Genomic DNA, 22,954 nt, shown 5'->3' on the forward strand with positions numbered 1-22,954 from the left:
TTCCACCACGGGCTGTTTCCAAAATCCCCTCTGAGTTGAGGGTGGCTGGCTTCATTGGATCATAGAACTGTACAGTACAGAAATGGGCCCTTTCAACCCACCCCTCCCATCGCGACTGTGATGCCCACCACCCACTAATCTCATTTGCCTTTCCTATCCAAGTACTTGCCAAACACCTTTAAACGTTATCATTGTATTTGCCTCCATCACCTTCTCTGGCAGCTCGTTCCAATTCGTTACCGTGTTCTGTGTGAAAAATTTACCCTCTAGATCTCCTTTAAATTTCTCCTCTCTCACATTAAACCTGTGCTCTCTAGTTCCAGACTTCCCTGCCCTGGAAAAAGACCCTGATTATCTATCTATGTCCCTTATAAACCTCTGTAAGGTCCCCCATCTGTCTCCTACATTCCTGCGAGAACAAACCCAGCCTATCCCATCTCTCATAACCATAGCCCTCCATTCCTGGCAACATCCTGGTGAATTCTATAAATTTATCATAAATTATAAATTATATAAATCTACATATAAATATCCATCTATAAATATATTCCATCTATAAATTCGCTGATGACACCACTGTTGTTGGCAGAATCTAAGATGGTGACGAGGAGGCGTACAGGTGTGAGATAGATTGGCCGGTTGAGTGGTGTCACAACAACAACCTCGCACTCAACATCAGCAAGAGCAAGGAACTGATTGTGGACTTCAGGAAGGGAAAGTCGGGAGAGCACACACCAGTCCTCATTGAGGGGTCAGCGGTGGAAAGGGTGAACAGCTTCAAGATCCTGAGCGTCAACATCTCAGAGGATCTATCCTGGGCCCAATACATTGATGTAATCAGGAAGAAGACACGCCGGTGGCTCTATGTCATTGAAAGTTTGAGGAGATTTGGTATGTCACCAAAGACTCTTACAAATTTCTACAGATGTACGGTGGAGAGCATTCTGACTGGTTGCATCACCTCCTGGTACGGAGGCTCCAATGCACAGGATTGAAAGAGGCTGCAGAGGGTTGTAGACTCAGCCAGCTCCATCACGGACACAACCCTCCCTGCCATTGAGGACGTCTTCAAGAGCCATCCCTCAAGAGGGCGGCATCCATCACTAAGGACCCTCACCATCCAGGACATGCCCTTTTCTCGTTACTACCATCAGGGGGGAGGTACAGGAGCCTTAAGACCCACACTGAACATTTCAGGAACTGCTTCTTCCCCTCCCCCATCAGATTTCTGAACGGTCCATGAACCCATGAACACTACCTCGTTATTCCTTTTTTTTCTTGCACTATTTATTTATTTTTGTAATTTATAGATTTTTATGCCTTTGCACTGTCCTGCTGCTGCAAAACAACAAATTTCACGTCATATAAGTCAGTGATAATAAACCTAATTCTGATTCTGATTCTGAATCTCTCCTGCACGGTCTCTGTAGCTACCACATCCTTCCTGTAGTGTGATGACCAAAACTTTACACAATACTCTAAGTGAGGTCGCAGCTCTTAGACTCAATGGCTCGGCCTATGAGGGCAAACATACCAAATGTGTCCTTCACTACCCTACCCACCTGTGTCACCATTCTCAGCAAGTTATAGACTTACACCCCAAGGACTCTGAATAAGAACCTAAGGTCCTTATTTGTCCCACCAGAATTGACCTCCCAAAGTGCATCACCTCACACTTTCACTCCAGATGGGTAGTGTCTGAGATGCAGCCAATGTGGGACCCACAGACTCTGGTGGACCACGAAGGTAGAGCAGAAGGTTCCTGATGGGGTGGGTCATATCCATTTTGAGGGGTTACAGAACAGGGATTCTCCTCAGTCAATGGAGATGTTTTTTCTTCCCAAGGAGATTTGTAAAGATCTTTGACACACGCCCTTGGGTCTGCCCGAAATGTGTTGGTCTCCCAGCACTGCGAGATGTCCGTAGGGGAATGCTGCTGACTGGCACATTCCAGGCTGCAGGAATCCGTGCTGAGGGACGCACTGAAGCTCGGTGCAGCCAATGCAAAGTCTCTGTGGGGAAGGATCACGGTCTGGTCTCCTTCCGCTACCGCACATGGAGGGGCAGAGTTGGGTGGGGAAGCCCCTTAGATATTGTATTAGTGCATCACCGCAGTGGGCTGGTGATGGCGCTATGGGTTTTAAAGAAATAAGTTAACACTACTGAATGCATTGTCCACGAATGTAAAGGTTTTGCACTGTTTATTCTTGTATATATTTTTTATTCTGAATAAAGTTTATTTTGTGTCAGATAAAAAAAATTCCTCTGTTCTGCTGGGAATCTTTTGCCGTGTCTGAGCTTGGAGTAGAACTCATGTTTTGGGGAGTCTGGTGTCAGGATTGGCTGGTTAAGCGTGATCAAAGCCTCATTGCCGGGGTATTGGTATTGGTTTGTTATTGTCACTTTTAACGAGGTACAGTGAAAAACTTGTCTTGCATACCAATCGTACAGGTCAATTCATTACACAGTGCAGTTACATTGAGTTAGTACACAGTGCATTGAGGTAGCACAGGTAAAAACAATAACAGTACAAAGTGTCACAGCTACAGAGAAAGTGCAGTGCAATAAGGTGCAAGGTCACAACAAGGTAGATCGTGAGGTCAGAGTCCATCTCATCATATAAGGGAATCGTTCAATAGTCTTATCACAGTGGGGTAGATGCTGTCCTTAAGTCTGGGCACCCTGGGAGAGGGCACTGACGTTAGTTGACCTGTCCTGCCAATGGATTGGGAGAACCTTGCAACAACATTGTTGTTGGTATCTCTCCAGTGCTTTGAAGGGCCTACTGTAGGTTGTCCATGTCTCCAAAACACACAGAAGAACGGGAGCTCTGTTGCTGGATAGACCATGGCCTTGGTGCTGTGTTTGAGGTCTTGGTCTTCAAACTTCTAGTGTAGGTGCACTAAAGGCACTGATGAATTTCCCCACTGACATCTGCCTTCACTGAGAGGTGGCTCCCAGGATGTGGAAAATGATCCTTGTAGACTGTGTACATTAATTGTTGGGGGTGTGGCGTTATACAGTAAAACTGACTGGTATTCCTCTTGTAAGCTTCAGTGAACGAGTCAACATGACTTGGAGATGGGTCTCCGAATGTACACAGATGTCAGCACTGTCAGAGTACTGCTAGTCAAAGTCAAAGTCATCTGCACAAGTCCATGTGTGCACAGGTGCAATGCAAAACTTACTTGCAGCAGCATCACAGGCACAGAGCATCACATAAGCAGCAGTCACAAGAAAAACATAAATTAAACACAATTTTTACAAGAAAGAGCACAACTAGAACAAAAGAAAACAAAGTCCATTTTTGTGCAAAGTTATCACGGTGGTCATAGTGTTGCTAAATGTAGTGATTAGGCTTGTGCCGGTTGGTTCAAGAACCGAATGGTTGAAGGGAAGTAGCTGCTCTTGAATGACTGAGGTTGTAGTGACACTGAAACACAAAATATTGGAAACACTCCCAGTTCTGACGAAGGATCTTCGACCTAAAAGGTCAACTCTGTTTCTCTTTCCACAGATGCTGCCTGACCTGTTGAGTGCTTCCAACATTTTCTGATTTTATTCCAAATTTCCAGCAACTGCAGTTTTTTTGAGGTTGCAGAGGAGTGGAGTGGAGCCAACAAAATTTAAACAGTCTCTCGCCCATGGTGTAGATTAATTCCACTTGTAACGAGATTGAGGGTTGTTGAAGTGACACAGTTTTGCCTGCCTTCAGTCCACACTGGCTCTGCAAAATGGAGATCTTCTACCTACCTGCCCCTGCCACAAAACGGTACTCCTCCGACAATCAAAATCCAGTGAGACCGTTGGTAAGGATCACAACTTGCGTATCACTGTGCAGCAGACACAGACAGGTCAAGAATTCCTGAGGACAGCCAGGTTGAGAAGGTTTTGGTGAGATCAAGAAAGGCCATGTAGGGGGGTCCATGTTGCTCTCTAGCGTCATTGAGAGATCCAGCACCAAAACAGGATCTTCGGCTCACCAACTCCACACTAATTCTACTCTAACCTATTCTCCCCACATTCCCATCAACTTCCCCCCAGATTCTACTACTCACCGACACACCAAAGGCAATTTTCAGTGGCCAATAAATGTACCAGCCTCTCAGATGTGATAGGAAATCGGAGCACCTGGGGGAAACCCACACAATCACAGGGAGAGCGTGCAAACTCCATGCAGACAGCGCCCGAGGTCAGGATTGAACCGGTTTGCTGGAGCTTTGAGGCAGCAGCACTGTGCCACCCCTGGATTCTTCCTGGATGAGGACTCGGGTCTGCGGGTAGCATTGGACATGGATTTCATAATCAGTGCTGGATCCGGATTGGGTGAAGGACTTAATGGTTGTGGAGTACACTTAGAACATGGAGATCACAATCAAACCGCTTCAGATTAAACAGTCATCCTTTTCAAATAAAATAATGAAGAACACAAGATAAAGGTGCCAAGCTGGATGTCCCTCACATCTGTGATGCTTTTAGCAGACAAAGTCCAGGGTCAAGCCCTACTCCAGTAGTTGGACCTTGAACACACTGCACTGTGGAACTGAGTGTGATGCTTTTTTGCAGATGAGAAGTTAAGCCAAGACCCTATTCTCTCAGGTGTATGTAACCAATGCCACAGCAAGTGATGTTCTCCTTATTGCCCTGACCAACATTTATTCCTCAATCACCATTTCTTGAACAGGTTACCCAATCGTTTTCACATTTCTGTTTATTGGATCTTGCTGTGCTCCAGTTGGCTGCTACCACACTTTCTATGCCACAACACATGTTACTCTTCAGAAATATTTCCCTGGCCACAATATCCTTTGGGCTGCTCTGAAAAGGATGCAATGGGCACTATATAAATGCAAGTTTTCTTTTAATTGAGAAAAAAGTTGCCCATTTGCCGGACAATTAATGAGATAACTGTGTTTGCTAGAAACATCCTAATGAAGGATAAATTTGATATTCCAATGACTGAGCTCTGGAGAACAGGAATCACCAGGTAAGAAATTAAAATGAGTCCCATGTTAAAAATGAAAAACACAATGATGCTGGAGGAACTCAGCAGGCCAGGCAGCATCTGTGGAGAAAAGCAGGCGGTCAACGTTTCTTCTGAAGAAGGGTCCTGACCCGAAATTTTGACTAGTCCTGACCCGAAATGTTAACTGGTCCTGAAGAAGTTGTCCTGACCCAAAATGTTGACTAGTCCTGAAGAAGGGTCCTGACCCGAAACGTTGACCGCCTGCTTCTCTCCACGGATGCTGCCTGGCCTGCTGAGTTCCTCCAGCATCATAGTGTTTTTCATCTAGATTGCAGCATCCACAGTCCTTTGTTTCACCCCCATGTTAAAAATGCTGGGGCAATATGTAAGAAATGAAAATGGTCACACAGAGGGAAGTAAAAAAGGGGAGACTGGGAGTAAAAGGGGGTTTAAAAAGGACTGTTAATAAAGGGAAAAAGTGGAAGGCTGTTATCAGCAAATAGAACAGTGGAAGTAGTGGATCGGCAAAGGAAAGGGCAGGGTTACTTATAATCCTGGCATTTAAGTGTTGACTGCTGAAGAGGATGTAGAGGAGCCAGTATCAGAGGTCAAAAATACATTGGTGAGATGTCACTAATGGAGCCTGTTGAAGGTTCTTGTGCAACATGATGATCTGAAGGTAAGTGTCACTTTCCATTTACCCAGTGTGGGCAGGTTTCCTGTCAAAGAGGAGACCATCATGATGAACATAGACCATGTGGCTCTTACCTGGTTCCTTCTAGCCCATCGCCTTCACACCGATCCCTGATTCCCATGGCTTCTCCTTGGCACTCGATGCAGACGTATTTCTCCCTGAACAGGTGGTTGGTCCAGAGGCCCAGGTGGCAGAAAGCACTCACCTCCTTCATTCGGAAGTAAGCACAGTAACTGTCGGGGGAAGGGGTGGGGGGGGGGGATGGAGGGAAAAGGAGTGAGTGAGTGTTCGTCCAGCATCTCTCACTGGGAGTCCGGCAATATTCGGGAGGCCGGGAAGGGGGGAAAAACTGGGAAGTCAGAGCAAACGTGTGTGCTCTCCTTCATTGTCCAACACCGTCCAAGTCCCTCAGCGTTGGAAATGAAGCAGATGGATCCTCCATCGGATCCAGAAAGAAAGTCAGATCCAATGTACTCGGAAAGCCTTTCTCTCTTCGAAAGCAAAGGAGAAGGGAGGTGGACAGGAGTGGGATAAGTGCACAACTCCCACATGCCTTTTCCCCGCTCCGAAGAATTCCGGATCAAAAGCCACCTCCACTCCAAGTCCAAATCAGAGAGGATCCCGACTGGAAAGCTAGAAAAATTTGAGGAGTTGAAAATATGAACATTTTTGCCCGAGTGCATCCCAGTGCCGTGGTACTGTTGGAGACCTGGCCTGAGATCTAGCGCTGGAGGTTGGTTAGGCTGGGACTTTGTTCCCTAGAGTGTAGGAGGCTGAGGGGTGACCTTATAGAGGTTTATAAAATCACGAGGGGCATAGATAGGGTGAATGGTTGCAGTCTTTTGCTCATGGTAAGGGAGTCCAAAACTAGAGGTCAAAGGTGAGAGGGGAAAAGATTTAAAAGGGACCTAAGGGGCAACTTCTTCACACAGAGAGGGGTAAGATAAGATAAAAGATATCTTTATTAGTCACATGCACATCAAAACACACAGTCAAATGCATCTTTTGCGTAGAGTGTTCTGGGGGGCAGCCCGCAAGTGTCACCACGCTTCTGGCGCCAACATAGCACGCCCACAACTTCCTAACCCGTACGTCTTTGGAATGTGGGAGGAAACCGGAGCACCCGGACGAAACCCACGCAGACACAGGGAGACCGTACAAACTCCTTACAGACAGCAGCCGGAATTGAACCCAGGTCGGCTGGCGCTTAATAGCATTACGCTAGCTGCTAAAACCACCGTGCATGTATGGAACGAGCTGCCAGAGGAAGTGGTAGAATTACGACACTTAAAAGATATTTGAACAGGTAGGTGTATAGGAGAGGTTTTGAGGGTTATGGATCAAATGCAGCTCAGTTAGACAACTTGATCGGCAGGGACAAGTTGGGCCGAAGGGCCTGTTTTCTGTGCTATATAACTCTATGACTCCATGGCTCTAGACCACCGAACAACCTTAGGCAAGGCCTAGATTGAGGAGAGAAGACCACAGGCTCTACCAACCGCACAGGGCAGTAGATGACAAGGACAGGCTGCTTTTGGGTCCCTTGGGAGTGGGTCCAATGACTGAGGAAGGAACAATGGCCTCCTCTCAAATGTGCACAGCTCTGAAGTTGTAGCTACACAATGTGCATGCTCTCAGGTTAATGAGAAGGACAGCACTGATTAAAGAACGAGCCACCTAATTGGGCAGTTGATTGTTGATAGTGAAATGACCTGCAGGAACATCTCTCAAGTATGTGTCCCCTCCCTCCAGGATAGAGGATGAAGATTCAGGCAGAAAGTCAGAGCACTGAGGCTAAACTATCAGTCACTGCTGATGGCTGATACCCATTGAAATACCCAGGGGCAGAGCTCGATGAAATGGTGGACAGCTCACCGAATTTACATCACATTCAAAGTCACAAGACAATGACAGAGGTTGAAAATCATAGAAGCACCGGGAATGTGAGCAGGAAAACATATTCTGTTCTGGAAGAACAGCAGTGGTTACTCTGGAAGGTTAACCTTTTGATTGGGGTAGAGTCATACAGCACAGAAACAGCCCTTCGGCCCAACATCGTCCATGCTGACCAAGATGCCCATTTAAGCTAGTCCTATTAGCCCCATATCCCTCTAAACCTTTCCTATCCATGTACCTGTCCAAATGTCTTTTAACGTTGTTATTGTACCTGCCTCAACCACTTCCTCTGGCAGCTCATTCACACACATAACCACTCTCTGTGTGAAGAAGTTGCCTCTCAGCTCCTTTTTAAATCTTTCCCCCTCACCTTAAAACTATACCCTCTAGTTTTTGATTCCCTTTCCCTGGGGTAAAAGACTGTGTGCATTCACCCTATCTATGCCCCTCATGATTTATACACCTCCATACGGTCATTTAAGGGTAGTTTAATTGGGGAATTAAAGGGTTGCATTAACATTGAGCAATCATGTAAGTGGGTAATATTGACTTGCTCTGCAGTAATACACCCATCCTGACGTGTCCTGGAAGCAACATGAGTTACTTCAACAGGCTCCCATCACCCAGTTTCCACCACTAATAGATACGTTAGGACCAGGATGGGATACTCTCCTTTTGCACAGAGAATCTTTTGGTATTGGTATTGGTTTATTATTGTCACTTGTAACGAGGTACAGTGAAAAACTTGTCTTACAAACCGATCGTACAGGTCATTCATTACACAGGTGCAGTTACATTGGGTTAGTACAGAGTGCATTGAGGTAGTACAGGTAAAAACAATAACAGTTACAGAGTAAAGTGTCACAGCTACAGAGAAAGTGCAGTGCAATAAGGTGCAAGGATCACAACAAGATAGATCGTGAGGTCATAGTCCATCTTATTGTATAGAGGAAGCCATTCAATAGTCTTGTCACAGTGGGGTAGAAGCTGTCCTTAAGTCTGGTGGTACGTGCCCTCAGGCTCCTGTAATTGTCTACCTGATGGAAGAGGAAGAGAGAGAATGAACCGGGTGGGTGGGGTCTTTGATTATGCTGGCTGCTTCACCAAGACAACGAGAGGTAAAGACAGAGTCCAAGGAGGGGAGGCTGGTGTCCGTGATGCACTGGGCTGTGTCCACAGCTCTCTGCGGCTTCTTGCGGTCCTGGGCGAGAGCAGTTGCCATAACCAAGCCCATGATACATCCAGATAGGATGCTTTCTATGGTGCATCGGTAAAATGTTCACACTCTCAAGACACCATCTAAGACTAAGCAGGCTGCTTGACTGCACCCCATCACATTCACATCCCTACCCCACTGAGGTATGGCAGCTGCAGTTTGTGCTGTCTACAAAATGCAATGCAGTTATTCACCCAGGCTACTTCAACAGCATCTGCACTCACTCCAGCCAATGAAGGTGCTTTGGAACACCACCATCTCCATTTTCCCTCCAAGCTTCATGCTATCTAAGCTGGAAGTATTTCACCGTTCCCTAATTGTCGCTGAGGCGAAATCCTGGGTCTCATGTCTAAGAGTGTGTGGGGGCACCTTCACCAGAAGGGCTGCAGTGGTGCAAGGAGATGGCCCCCACCTTCTCAAAGCCAAATAGGAGAGGGCAATAAACACTCTCCTTGCTACTGATGTCCAGATCCCAGAATAAATAAAAACTCTGTGTTAAGGTCAGTGTACTACCATCAGACTTAAAGCAGAGTTTCAATCATGGTGCAACCCTTTCAGGGCACAGAATCCAGGGGAACTTAGTAAATTATTAACCCAAAACCCTCCTACACACTCCCAACCCCCTCTCTCACCCTGTTTCTTTCCCCTCCTCCACCCACTTTATCTCCCCATCACCCACACACCCCTCCCATTGGGTCCCCGCCACCCCCTGTCCCCCTCTGCCCTCCCCACCTCCCTTATTTGGTTCCATGCTCCATCTTCAGATCCCATCACCTGCAGCCCTTTGTCACCTCCACCTATCGCCTCCCAGCCTCGTTTACCACGTTTCCCATATTATTATCTAAATTATTAATATAGATGATAAACAACAACGGACCCAGCACAGATCCCTGCGGCACACCACCAGTCGGGGAGACACCATCTACTACCACTCTCTGCTTCTCCTGCTAAGCCAATGTTGAATCCAGTTGGCTGCTTCATCCTGAATGCCAAGCGACTTAACCTTCTGAACCAGCCTCACCATGCAGGACTTTGTCAAAGGCCTTGCTAAAGTCCACATAGAAAACGTCCACCACCTTTCCCTCATCGACCTTCTTGGTACCTCCTCGAAAACTCTATAACATTGGTTAGACATGACCTGTTACGCACAAAGCCATGTTGACTATCCCTAATCAGGCCCTGTCTATCCAAATACTTGTATATCCTGTCCCTTAGAATACCTTCCAATAATTTACCCACGACTGACATCAGGCTCACTGGCCTATAATTTCCCGGCTTATTCTTAGAGCCTTTCTTGAAAACAGAAACAACATTAGCCATCCTGCAGTCATCTGGCACCTCACCCACAGCTAAGGATGCTTTAAGTATCTCTCCAGGGCCCCTGCAATTTCTGCACTAGCCTCCCACAAGGTCTGAGGGGATATCTCGTCAGGCCCTGGGGATTTATCCACCTTCATTCGCCTCAAGACAGCCAGCACCTCCTCTTCCATAATCCAGATACAGTCCATGACCTCACTACTCTTTTGCCTCAGTTCTATAGTCTCTGCGTCTGTCTCCAGAATAAATACAGATGCATAAAATTCATTTAAGATCTCCCCCATCTCTCTCTGCTCCATGCATAGATGACCACGCTGATCTTCAAGAGGACCAATTTTGTCCCTTACTATCCTTTTGCTCTTAATATAGCTATAGAAACCCTTGGGATTCTCTTTCACCTTGTCTGCTAGAGCAACCTCATGTCCTCTTTTTGCCCTCCTGATTTCTATCTTAAGTGTTCTCTTGCATTTCTCATACTCCTCAAGTGCCTCATTTGATCCTAACTGCCAATTCCTGATATGCACCTCCTTTTTCTTTACCAGGGCCTCAATATCCCTCGATAACCAAGGTTCCCTAAACCTGCTAGCCTTGCCTTTTATTCTAGTTCCTCCAGCAGTTTGTTTTTTAACCCCAAGCCCCCACTGTGCAATGAGAAGGACTCAGCTCAGCATTTTACATCGTGGTATTGCCTGAATCCCCAGCAATTAGCTCCATTTAACTTCGTGCAAAGGCATCATTTATTTTATTATCGCTGGACAATCTGATTTCCTGCCTACACTTTATTTCTGTTTTCCATTAGAGAATAATAAAGATTCAGGACATTCTGACCTCTAGAATACGAGGGGACTGGGAGCAGTTATTGGTTAAAGAAAGGCTTCTTTTCCCGTAGGTAAACGGATTAAACTCAGGTGAAGTAAATGTGACTTTGGCCTCTCAGTGTGGGACGACATTCCCAGGAGCTGATGTCGCCGCATATCAAAAATCATGGAATAACGTCGGAGTGGGGGCGGCAATCCATCAGTGTAACAGGATTAACGGTGTGGGAACAGAAGTATAAAATGTGTGGGAGCTAAAGTGGATGCTGTAGCAGCATTGAAGCAGCACTGTCCCTGAACAGCATTGGAAATGTAATGTGACTGTGTGAGGACAGAGTGTCCCCGTTACAGTATTGGAGCTACATAATACCCACCAGTAACAAGACTATAACAAGGATTGAAAGAGGCTGCAGACGGTTGTAGGCTCAGCCAGCTCCATCACGGGCACAACCCTCCCCACCATCGAGGACGTCTTCAAGAGGCGGTGCCTCAAGAAGGCGGCATCCATCATTAAGGACCCTCACCATCTGGGACATGCCCTCTTCTCGTTACTACCATCGGGGAGGAGGTACAGGATCCTGAAGACCCACACTCAATATTTCAAGAACAGTTTCTTCCCCTCCGCCAACAGATTTCAAAACGGTCCATTAACCCATGAACACTATGTTGTTATTCCTCTTTCACACTACTTACCCATCTATCGATCTATCTATTCATTCATTCATCCATCTATTTATTTATTGTTAACTAATGGTAATTTATATGTCTCACACCGTCCTGCTGCCGCAAAACAACACATTTTGCGACATATGTCAGTGATAATAAACCTGATTCTGATTCACTGCAATAGTGGGGGATGCAGTTGTTGCAATACATCCTTGCGGCCAAACTGTAACAGTATTGGGTTAGAGTTGTTACATTACATTTCTGCAACAGCACTGTAACAGTGGGGGGGTTTGGAGATGTTGCAATATACCCCATAATGTAACTGTAAGTGCTGGGTTGGAGGTATGACAACTGCAACAGTGGGGGTTTGGAGTTATTACATCCTTTGTAACAGAACGGATTAGATTAGTTTATTGTTATATGCACCAGGTGCAATGAAATTCCTTGTTTGTATGAAGCTCACAGAGTGAACAGTGAACATAGGACATAGAACATTACAGCACAGTACAGGCCCTTCAGCCCACAATGTTGTGCCGATATATTATCCTGCTGTAAGATCTATCTAACCCTCCCCTCCCACATAGCCCTCCATTTCTCGATCATTCATGTGTCTATCTAAGAGTGTCTTAAATGTCCCCAATGTATCTGCCCGCACAACCTCTGCTGGCAGTGTGTTCCACGCACCCACCACTCTCTGCGTAAAAAACTTACCCCTGACATCCCCCTTATACCTTCCTCCAATCACCTTAAAATTACATCCCCTCGTGTTAGCCATTGTCGCCGTGGGAAAAAGTCTCTGACTGTCCACTCGATCTATGCCTCTTATCATCTTGTACACCTCTATCAAGTCACCTCTCATCCTCCTCCCCTTCCAGAGATTAATGCTCTAGCTCACTCAAGCTATCCTCATAAGACATGCTCTCCAATCCAGGCAGCATCCTGGTAAATCTCCTCTGCACCCTCTCTAAAGTGTCCAGTGTAATAATAAATACAACAATAAATACAGCAATGAGCGCAGAACGACAGAATGGTGTACAGATTGCTGCGCAGTCTGAGGTAAGGCAAAAAAATACTAAAGTGACAATAATGGAATAACTGACAGAGGGAGAGTTAAGTGTCCGAGAACATGGCAGCTCCACCGGGAAGGGGATGTGAAGGGGGTGATTGGTTCAGGAGTCTGACAGCAGTGGGGAAGAAGCTGCTCTTGAGTTTGGACATCCGGGCTTTCAAGCTCCTGTACCTTCTCCCAGAAGGTAGAAGAGAGCACAAGGAAGGGCCAGGATGGCAGGCATCCTTGACCATACTACAAGCCTTCCTGAAGCAACACACGGTGAAGGTGGACCGGATGGAAGGAAGCGACGAACCTGTGACAGACCTGGCAGTGTTTACCGCTCTCTGCAGGTTTCTAATTAAGAGGCGGCTCGACACAGACTGTGACCAAACAATGTAGGAACGGGCTCCTCTCTGTCCCCATGAGTGTGTCAGGATACCCCCAGGCTGGTCCCCAGTCTCATCCCTGAAGTGCAACCTTTCAGAAATACATCCAACTCTGCATGAAATAGAGCCTCAAACAATCTGCTGGAGGAACTCAACAGGTCAAGCAGCATCTGTGGGAGGGAAAGGACAATTCCTTTACCGTCACAGGCTGCTCGACTGGCTGAGTTCCTTCAGCAGATTGTTTGTTGCTCCAGATTCCAGCATCTGCAGTCTCGTGTGACTTCAGAAAGAAATTGGCTCGGCGCAAAGTCAAAGTCAAGGTTATTGTCACATGCACAAGTGCATGTACACACAGATGCAATGAAAAACTTACTTGCAGCAGTATCACAGGACAGAGCATCAGAGACACAGCGTTCACAAGAGAAACATAAATTAACAACATAAATTGTACAAGAAAGAACGTAATTAGAACAAAAAAAAGCAAAGTCCATTGTAGTGCAAAGTGGTCATAGTGTTGCTATACTGAGGCAGTGATTAGGGTTGTGCAGGTTGATTCAAGAACCAAATGGTTGAAGGGAAGTAGCTGTTGCTGAACCTGGTGGTGTGGGACTTCAGGCTTCTGTACCTCATGCCCGATGGTAGCTGTGAGAAGATGGCATGGCCCAGATGGTGGGGGATCTTTTATTTTTGGTGGCGATCTTTTGATCTTTGGTGGGGCACACCTCTCTGTATCTAATATCATTAAAAAATGTTTGACCGAGCCAGGAGTAGACCCCATGAGCCTTCTTCACCACTCAGTAAGATCATGGCTGATCTTGTGCCTCATGTCTACTTACTTGCCCATTCTCCATCCCCTTGCTGCACAAAGCTCTATTACTCAGCCTTGAATATAATGATTAAGGATCCACAATACTCCAGGGTAGGGAATTTGGAAGATTTACAACCCTCCAAGGAAAGAAATGTCTCCTCATCTCTGTCCAATATCTGACGCCTACTCCTGAGACTGCGTGCCCCTGTTCTTGACGCAACATTCACCTTGCCAATGCCTTTGTCAGCTGAGCGAGAGATGCTCAGAGAGATGGGGTCTAAGTAATACCTTATAGAAAGAGAACAAAGCAGCGGGGTTTTGGAAGAAAATTCCAGAGCCGAGGATCCTGCTGGAGTCACCAATGACAGGACGCTGAAAATAGGGAAGAATCTGCGAATAGCCAGTCAGAAGCAGCTGGCTTTCGGCATTGGCTCTGACCACAGAGCCATGTGTGGGAATATTGGCTGGGTTGCACAGTGTGGGGGCTGGGGAGCTGGTACTGGACTGGAGTACTCTTACAAATAAAACTGCTGAGGACACAGCCTACAAAGCCTCCACATCCATTTAGGGCATCAAGAAAGGTGAAATAAGTTTGTTTTGTTCGTCAGCCAGAGTGCTTCATATTCTTGGCATGTGGGTATCCCATACGCAGAAAGCCCTGCTGGCAGGAGGCTTCATCAAGAATATCGATGGCTAGTTTTTATTCTTTCATGGGACGTGGGTGTTGCTGGCAAGCATTTATTGCCATAACTGGTTCTCTAAGACAATGAGACTATCAAATGTGCCTCCTAATCAAACAGTTTTCATTCTTGACAGTCTGCCCTTGTCCTATATCTGCAAACCGACTTCTAATGTCGTACAAGTCCTCCTTTCAAAATGGGCTACTAACTACAGACAACAATTCAATTTGTTATCAGACTCTACTTCAGAACCAGAGCGTCTGAGATTTAATAATGACAGCTAAGGGATTCAGGGCCTAATCATTTGGATGGGCCTTACATTTAGCAGGTTTTAAACGCTGGCAATACAGGGTCCATGTGCACCTAACACGGTACTGTACAAACACACAAAGGTCTGGAGGAGCTCAGCGGGTCAGGCAGCAGCTGTGGAAGGACATGGGTAGTCGACGCTTCGGGTCGAGACCCTTCATCTGATGTTGCCTGACCCGCTGAGTTCAAAGTTAAGGTTAAAGTAAGCTGAGTTTATTGTCATGTACACGTGTGTGTACACGTACAAGTACACGTATGCACAGGTGCAATGAAAATCTTGCAGCAGCATCACAGTGTGTTTGTGTGTGTGTGTGTGTGTGTGTGTGTGTGTGTGTGTGTGTGTGTGTGTGTGTGTGTGTGTGGCTCCAGATTCCAGCATCTGCATTCTCCTGTGTCTCCCCGGGATTGTACAAGTTGGATGACTGAAACTATGGAAAAGGTGGCACAGCTGCTGTCTCACAGCTCCAGGGTTCTGGGTTCAGTCCTGACCTCAGGTGCTGTCTGTGTGGAGTTTGCACGCTCTCCCTCTGACCGTGAGTGCTCCTCCCGGGTGCTCCGGTTTCCTCCCACATCCCAAGGACACGCGCATAGGTAGTAGGTAGTTGGTTATTTGGGGGGTTGATGAGTAAGGTTCAGGAGTAACTGCAGGTAAAAAAAAGCATAGGGGGAATGGGATTGATGGGGTTGCTTTGCTGGGACCCAGGAGCCATGTGAGGCTGAATGGCTCCGTGTGTGCTCAGGATGAATGCAATATTCATGTAAATGGGTGGTCGATGGTCAGCATGGACTGAGTGGGCCGAAGGGCCTGTTCCCCTGCTGTATCTCTCTCTGACTTTATCTACAGCCCTCTGGAGTAGAGGATTCCAATGGTTCTGAATGATTTCTCTTCAGTTCAATGGTTGACTGCTTTACCTTGGAGCAGACTGCCCCTGTTCCAACCAGGAGAAACATCCACCCTGTATTCACCAGACAAGGACTTTATACCTTGCAGCACTCAATGTAAATGGAGTTGTTGACAAGGCAGGGCAATCAATCACTGTAATTGTGTTCACAACAGACGCAGAGGGGGAACCCCAGCGACGGAGAACGTTTGGGAATCCATGGTCTAAATTCACATCCTCCTTCTGAGCCATGTCTCTCAGAAAGTTCAAAGACCGGCAATACTTTCCAAGAGCGATCCATCTCATTTGTATTTGAATGAGTCAGCACTGACTTCATTCACCATCTCCTTAGGGATCCACAGCTTGAAGCCTTGTAGTATTGTTTCTGCTGATGAGTTCTAAATGAATTCAATAGCAGGCCATGCCCTCTGCTTCTCGGTGAGACAGCACAGAAACAGGCCCTTTGGCCCACCACGTGTATGCTGACCATCAAGTACCCATGTATATCCATCCCCTTTACCAGAACTTGGTCCTTAGCTTCTATAGCCTGGTGATTCAAGAGTTTGTCTGGATGGTTCCTGACTGTTGCCAGAGGCTCTGCCTCCACCATCGCCCCAGATTCTAACCAGTCTCTGGGTGAAAATGTTCCTCCTGTTCTGGCCAAGAGGAAGAGGTGTGGTGTGCAGGGAGACAAGGAGGCCCAGCACAAGTAAACACTGTCCTTATCGAAACAAAGGACTGCAGATGCTGGAATCTAAATGAAAAACATGATGATGCTGGAGGAACTCAGCAGGCCAGGCAGCATCCATGGAGAAACGTGTCTTGAAGAAGGGTCCTGACCCGAAACGTTGACCGCCTGCTTTTCTCCACGGATGCTGCCTGGCCTGCTGAGTTCCTCCAGCATCATTGTGTTTTTCAAATACTGGTCTTGCCAGTGAAGCCCACATGAGAAGGATATGCGCCCAAACTGGGCAAATGGGACTAGCTTGGATGGGCATCTTGGTCGGTATGGATCTGTTGGGCTGAGGGGCCTGTTTCTGTGCTGTGTGAATCTATGGCTCTATCCTAGGGAATGAAGTGTTTCAAAAATACCCCTTACAATTCCAAAATATCATTCCATTAAGCATGAAATTAATTTTGTTTTAATCTCAGTTTTGATGTAAAACTTTATTGAGCACCCAGTTTGACCTTACCTATATTACATTTCCATTCAAAGAAGGAATCGGCCACTGGGTCCCATTTGCCTGATTTGACATTCAATAACGTTGTGACAGGTCTCATCGTACTCTCCACAAAAAGTGCTGGAGGAACTCAGCAGGTCAGGCAGCATCCATGGAGGAAAATAAACAGTCGACGTTTCGGCTAGAGGGTCTCAGCCCAAAACATCAACTGTTTATTTCCCTCCATGGATGCTGCCTAACCTGCTGAGTTCCTCCAGCACTTCTTGTGTATAGCTCCAGATTCCAGCATCCGCAGAATTCCTTGTGTCTCACTGTATTCTCCTTTACTTGTGGATCGCCATTGCACTAGGTGGGGGCTTTCCATTACAAATTACTTACAAAAAATGACTTGGATGAAAATGTAAATGGGCAGGTTAGTAAGTTTGCGGATAGGTGCAGTTGTGGATAGTGTATCGGGCTGTCAAAGTATACAGCAGAATGTAGATATGGGCAGAGAAATGGCAGATGGAGTTTAACCTGAGCAAGCGTGAGGTATTGCACTTCGGGAGGTCAAATATAAGGGGAAATTATACAGTTAATAGCAGGACCCTTAACAGCATTGATGTACAGAGGGATCTTGGGGTTCAAATCCATAGCTTACTGAAATTGGCCGCACAAGTTGATAGGATGAAAGAAGGTGTATGTCATGCTTGCCTTCATTGGTCAGGGCAGTGAGTAGAAGAATAAGGAAGGCATTTTGCAGCTGTATAAAACTTTGGTCCGGTAACACTTGAAGAATTGTGTGCAGTTCTGGTGTCCCCATTACAGGAAGGATGAAGAGGCTTTGGAAAGGGTGCAGAAGAGGTTTCCCAGGACGCTGCCTGGATTAGAGGGAATGAGCTATAAGAAGAGGTTGGACAAACTTGGGTTGTTTTCTCTGGAGCGTCGGAGGCTGAGGGGAGACCTGAAAGAAGTTTATAAAATTATGAGAGGCATAGATAGGGTAGACAGTCAGAATCTTTTCCCCAGGGTAGAAATGTAAAGTACTAGAGGACATGCATTTGTGAGAGGGGGAAAGTTTAAAGGAGATATACGGGGCAAGTTTTTAACACAGAGATTGGTGGGTGCCCGGAATGAGCTGCCAGGGTTGGAGATACGATAGTGGCGTTTAAGAGGCCTTTAGATAGACACATGAGATAAGATAAGATATCATTTCTTTATTAGTCACATGTACACAGTGAAATGCATCTTTGCGTAGAATGTTCTAGGGGCAGCCCACAAGTGTCGCCACGCTTCCGGCGCCAACGTAGCACGCCCACAACTTCCTAACCCGTACGTCTTTGGAATGTGGGAGGAAACCGGAGCACCCGGAGGAAACCCACGCAGACAAGGGGAGAACGTACAAACTCCTTACAGACAGCGGCCGGAACTGAACCTGGGTCGCTGGCGCTGTAGCGGTTAGTGACGCTAACCGCTACACTACCGTGCCTGCATATGCAGGGAATGGAGGGATGTAGATCATGTTTAGGCAGAAGAGATTTAGTTTAATGCGGCATTGTTTTCGGCACAGACATTGTGGGCCGAAGGGCCTGTTCCTGTACTGTTCTATGTCCTGTGTTCTATAAAGTTAGAAAACCACGGGCACACCTACAGCTGCACTCTTCAAACACCAGAGGGAGCATTGGCACTCCATCCGCTGCAGATTCCCAGACCTATATCAACACCCATTAATGCCCCCTGAGGGACTTCCTTTATCCAAACTCCCTACGAGGGGAGATCTGCTGGTGCCATACCTGTTCAAGAATCACTTCAAACCTCTTTGTTTGGGTTGTCATCTGTGACTCAGTGAACAGGGCCTGAAGGAAGAGAGTTGAACACAAAGGAAGCACACATACACTGCAGTACTGAGGGAGTGCAGCACGGTCAGCAAAGGTACTATGCGTTCAACGAAACATTAAATTGAGGCGTTGTTTGTCAGGGGACATAAGAAATTGAATGACAATGCTTTGAAGAGCTGGCAGGTTCTGCCTGGTCTTCTGGCCTATGAATTAAATGCCAAAAGATGAACACTTGAACACTTGATCTCTCGTCATGGCCCTTGCACTTTATTTGTCTACCTGCACTGCACTTTCTTTGTAACCTTAACACTATATTCTGCATTCTGTCTTCCTTTTTACTCTCTTGATGTAATTATGTAAGGAATGATCTGTCTGGATGACATACAAATAACACCTTTTCACTGTATCTTGGTACATGTAACAATAATAAACCAATCCAATCCAATTCCTCAACCAACATCAATGAAGCAGTTTACACGTCCTCCACAGCTTACGACCTCCTGACTTATGTACGGCCCGTACATATGAGCAAGCACTTGGGAGACCAGTGGGGTGGATTTACCGGCTGCTGCGGGGCTGCAGACATCTTCTACCATTTGGGAACATGGTCCACGGCCACATTTCCGACTTGTAAACTGTCCAGATTGTGAACAGTTCACAGGAACAAAACCCCGTCATAACCTGGGAACGACCTCTTTGTCTGGATATTATCACGTTGTTTCTCATGGGAGCTTGCTGTGCACAAATTGACAGCTGGGTTTCCTACAAATATCTGTACCCCTAAGCCGTGCTTAATTGGCTTTCAACCATTTAGACATATCCTGAGATTGTGAAAAGCCCAAGAATAAGGAGAGGTTTCCCTCACTTTCCAGAGTTCCTGTAGAACAGTGAGTGTACTAACTCAATGTAACCGCACTGTGTAATGAATTGACCTGTACGATCGGTTTGTAAGACAAGCTTTTCACTGTGCCTCGGTACAAGTGACAATAATAAACCAATACTCGCCCCTTAAACCTATTCTACCATTCAATAAGGTCACAGGTAATCTTTATCTTTACTCTGTCTAGCCATCTAGGTTCCATAACTCTTAATCCTTGACCAATCCCCTTAGTTTCAGTGTTCAGTATTGTCTCTTGATTGAACAACTCACAAAACGTTGGAGGAACTCAGTGGGTCAGGGAAATGGACAGTTGATATTTCGGGTCAAGACCCTTCATCCCCTACTCCGCACTGCCCATTTCTATCTCTGACCCAAGATTCACAAACAAAACTGCCCTGGTGGGCCTATTGTTTCTGTCTGCTGCTACCCTAGTCAACCCATTTCCCATACCTCGACTCTATCTTGTTCCCCACCACCCCTCCCTGGTCCAGTCCCTTCCCACAATACATTGGTATTGGCATTGGTTTATTATTGTCACTTGCACCGAGGTACAGTGAAAAACTTGTCTTGCATACCGATCGTACAGGTCAATTCAGTACACGTGCAGTTACATTGGGTTAGTAGAGAGTGCATTGATGTAGTACAGGTAAAAACAATAACAGTACAGAGTAAAGTGTCACAGCTACAGAGAAAGTGCAGTACAATAAGGTGCACGCTCACAACAAGGTAGATCGTGAGGTCAGAGTCCATCTCATTGTATAAGGGAACCATTCAATAGTCTTATCACGGTGGGGTAGAAGCTGTCCTTGAGCCTGGTGGTACGTGCCCTCAGGCTCCTGTATCTTCTACCTGATGGTAGAGGAGAGAAGAGAGGATGACCTGGATGGGTGGGGTCTTTGATTATGCTGGCTGCTTCACCAAGGCAGCGAGAGGTATAGACAGAGTCCAAGGAGGGGAGGCTGGTGTCTGTGACGCGGTGGGCTGTGTCCACAACTCTCTGCAGTTTCTTGCGGTCCTGGGCAGAGCAGTTGCCGTACCAAGCCGTGATGCATCCAGATAGGATGTTTTCCATGCCCCACACATGTTCTCCCCCACTTTCATTTCCCTGGCCCCCACTGCCTCATTTTCACCATGGACGCCCAGTTTTTCAAACTTCCTCGGTACTTGCCTCTTGATTGAATTGGCAGGTTTGAAGAAACTTGCCGTTAATGAGTTAAGTGGCCAAAGTGGTCACACTTTAACAGGACGTCTTGGGAACAGGTGCCCAGCAGAACCAGTACAACCTTTACTTAACTTAAAATAAAAACCTCTGTCTGTCACAGGGCTAGCTAGGGGATTGTCTCAGCGGGGATGTATGTAACCTAATAGGATAAAGTCTTTGGCATATGCTGTGAAACATGTTGTACATTTCCGTTGCTGAATAAACTTCAGGGAAGGTTAAGCTTTCATCTGTTTCAAACTGTTTCCCTTTTATTCTTTGGTCTCAGGAGGCCAGTAAGAGGGTTAAGCTTTTATTGCAGATTTACTGATAAACTTGGCTATGATTACCAACTTTGAGAAGACTGCCTATAGCCTGTTGATCAGGAGCCCAGGCTAGAGGTGTTTCATTTCAGTTAGCAGACTACAAAACATTACAGGGTCTAAATATCCGGACTGACTGCAGGGCAGAGCTAAGGGAATGCTGCACATTTTGGAGGAGCCATCTTACAGGTGACACACTAAACCTATCTACTCAGGAGGTGTGATGGACTCATAGAGTCAAACAGCACAGAAGCAGGCCCTTCGGCCCAACGTGTCTGTCCAACCTACCCCATTTACCAACAATTGGTACTCGTCTTCCTATGATTCCATGACACTATTCCAAAAACCAGCAAGGGTGTTCTCTCCAGTGCCCTGCCCAATACCTATCCATCAATCAATAGATATTCTGATCATTGTCACATTGCAGGGATAGAAAAAGTAAATCTGGGCTCCAATCTTTTGTTGGGACCACAAGATATGAGATTAACCTGGTTTGCAGGACCTTTAACCATTTAATGAATGTGAAACTCTAAAAGGTTCACTGCACTATAATCATCCATCAATGGGCAGGCAAAGGTCCCACCAAAACCACTGGTTTACATGAGCTACCCTTACATCTTCATTATGTTCTCTGCTGTGGCTCTCTGTTGCACTCCGTCTCCAGGGCATGAGGTCTCACTGTTGAATTAGCAATTGGATAATCTATACCAAGGCTTGTAGTCAAGGAGAATACCACTGGCCTGCAGTATTACTAGAGGAACAAAGGACTGCAGATGCCGGAATCTAGATGAGAGACACGATGATGCTGGAGGAACTCAGCAGGCCAGGCAGCATCCGTGGAGAAAAGCAGGCAGTCAATGTTTCCAGTCAGGACCCTTCCTCAGGACCTGAAACGTTGACTGCCTGCTTTTCTCCACGGATGCTGCCTGGCCTACTGAGTTCCTCCAGTATCATCTTGTTTTTCATTTGGCCTGCAGTATTCCTGGGCTCGGGAAGATGAGAGAAGCACTGGGAGTGGAAGTAGCTATGATTCCTGCCACCCAGTGACAAGTGCTGGAAAGCGCACATGTAGATTGTGGTTGAGAAGAGAATCGATCAATCCAGTGGTGCCCACACAGGCAAATAGCCCACCAGCACTCAACAAATGGGTTTGTATGTGGGAAAGCTGTTACCTTGGAGAGGCTATCAACTGTCTTGGAACAAGTTGGCGAACTGGAAACTTCTCACACTTTCATCTCTGTTCAATTCATTCAAATCTGTTCTAAATATGTCATCTATTACCAAGTTGGCAGTAAGTTTACACAGCACTGTTCCAAATCACAGGACATCCCAATGGGCCTTGAAGCCAATTAACAACTTCTAAAGGGTAATCACTGTTTTAACGTTGGATACATAAAGGTCTATTTTCTCACTTTCAAGATGTTGGAAGCTCGAATAATACAGGTTCAAGGATCAGAATGACCCCAAGACAATGCAGCACTCTCTAGCGCGTTTTCCAATTGATAGGGTACTTGTAGTCCCAATTAAACATAGAACATTGAACAGTACAGCACAGAACAGGCCCTTCGGCCCACAATGTTGTGCTGACATAGCTATTCCCTCCTACCTACAGAATGCCCATATCCCTCTATTTTCCTCTCATTCATGTGCCCATCCAAGCCCCTCTTAAAAGCCCCCAATGAATTTGCCTCCACCACCCTATCAGGCAACGCATTCCAGGCATCCACCACCCTCTGAGTAAAAAATTACCCCTCACGTCTCTTCTGAACCTACTCCCTCTCACCTTAAATGTATGCCCTCTGGTACTGGATCACTCAATAATGGGACACTTTGTACTGTTATTGTTTTTACCTGTACTACATCAATGCAC

The 22,954-nt window shown here is 46.4% G+C and overlaps 1 protein-coding gene across 1 annotated transcript in view; it reads right to left on the minus strand.

Annotated features, from left to right (window-relative positions):
* si:dkey-178e17.3 (somatomedin-B and thrombospondin type-1 domain-containing protein) overlaps positions 1–22,954 on the minus strand; it is a 123,252-nt gene that overhangs the window by 4,727 nt on the left and 95,571 nt on the right. Inside the window, exon 4 of the mRNA XM_052032342.1 lies at positions 5,735–5,893. Coding sequence (XP_051888302.1) covers positions 5,735–5,893 — 159 coding nt within the window. The remainder of the gene's footprint in view (positions 1–5,734; positions 5,894–22,954) is intronic.

Source organism: Pristis pectinata, chromosome 17 (genome assembly GCF_009764475.1).
Source record: "Pristis pectinata isolate sPriPec2 chromosome 17, sPriPec2.1.pri, whole genome shotgun sequence".
NCBI lineage: Eukaryota > Metazoa > Chordata > Chondrichthyes > Rhinopristiformes > Pristidae > Pristis > Pristis pectinata.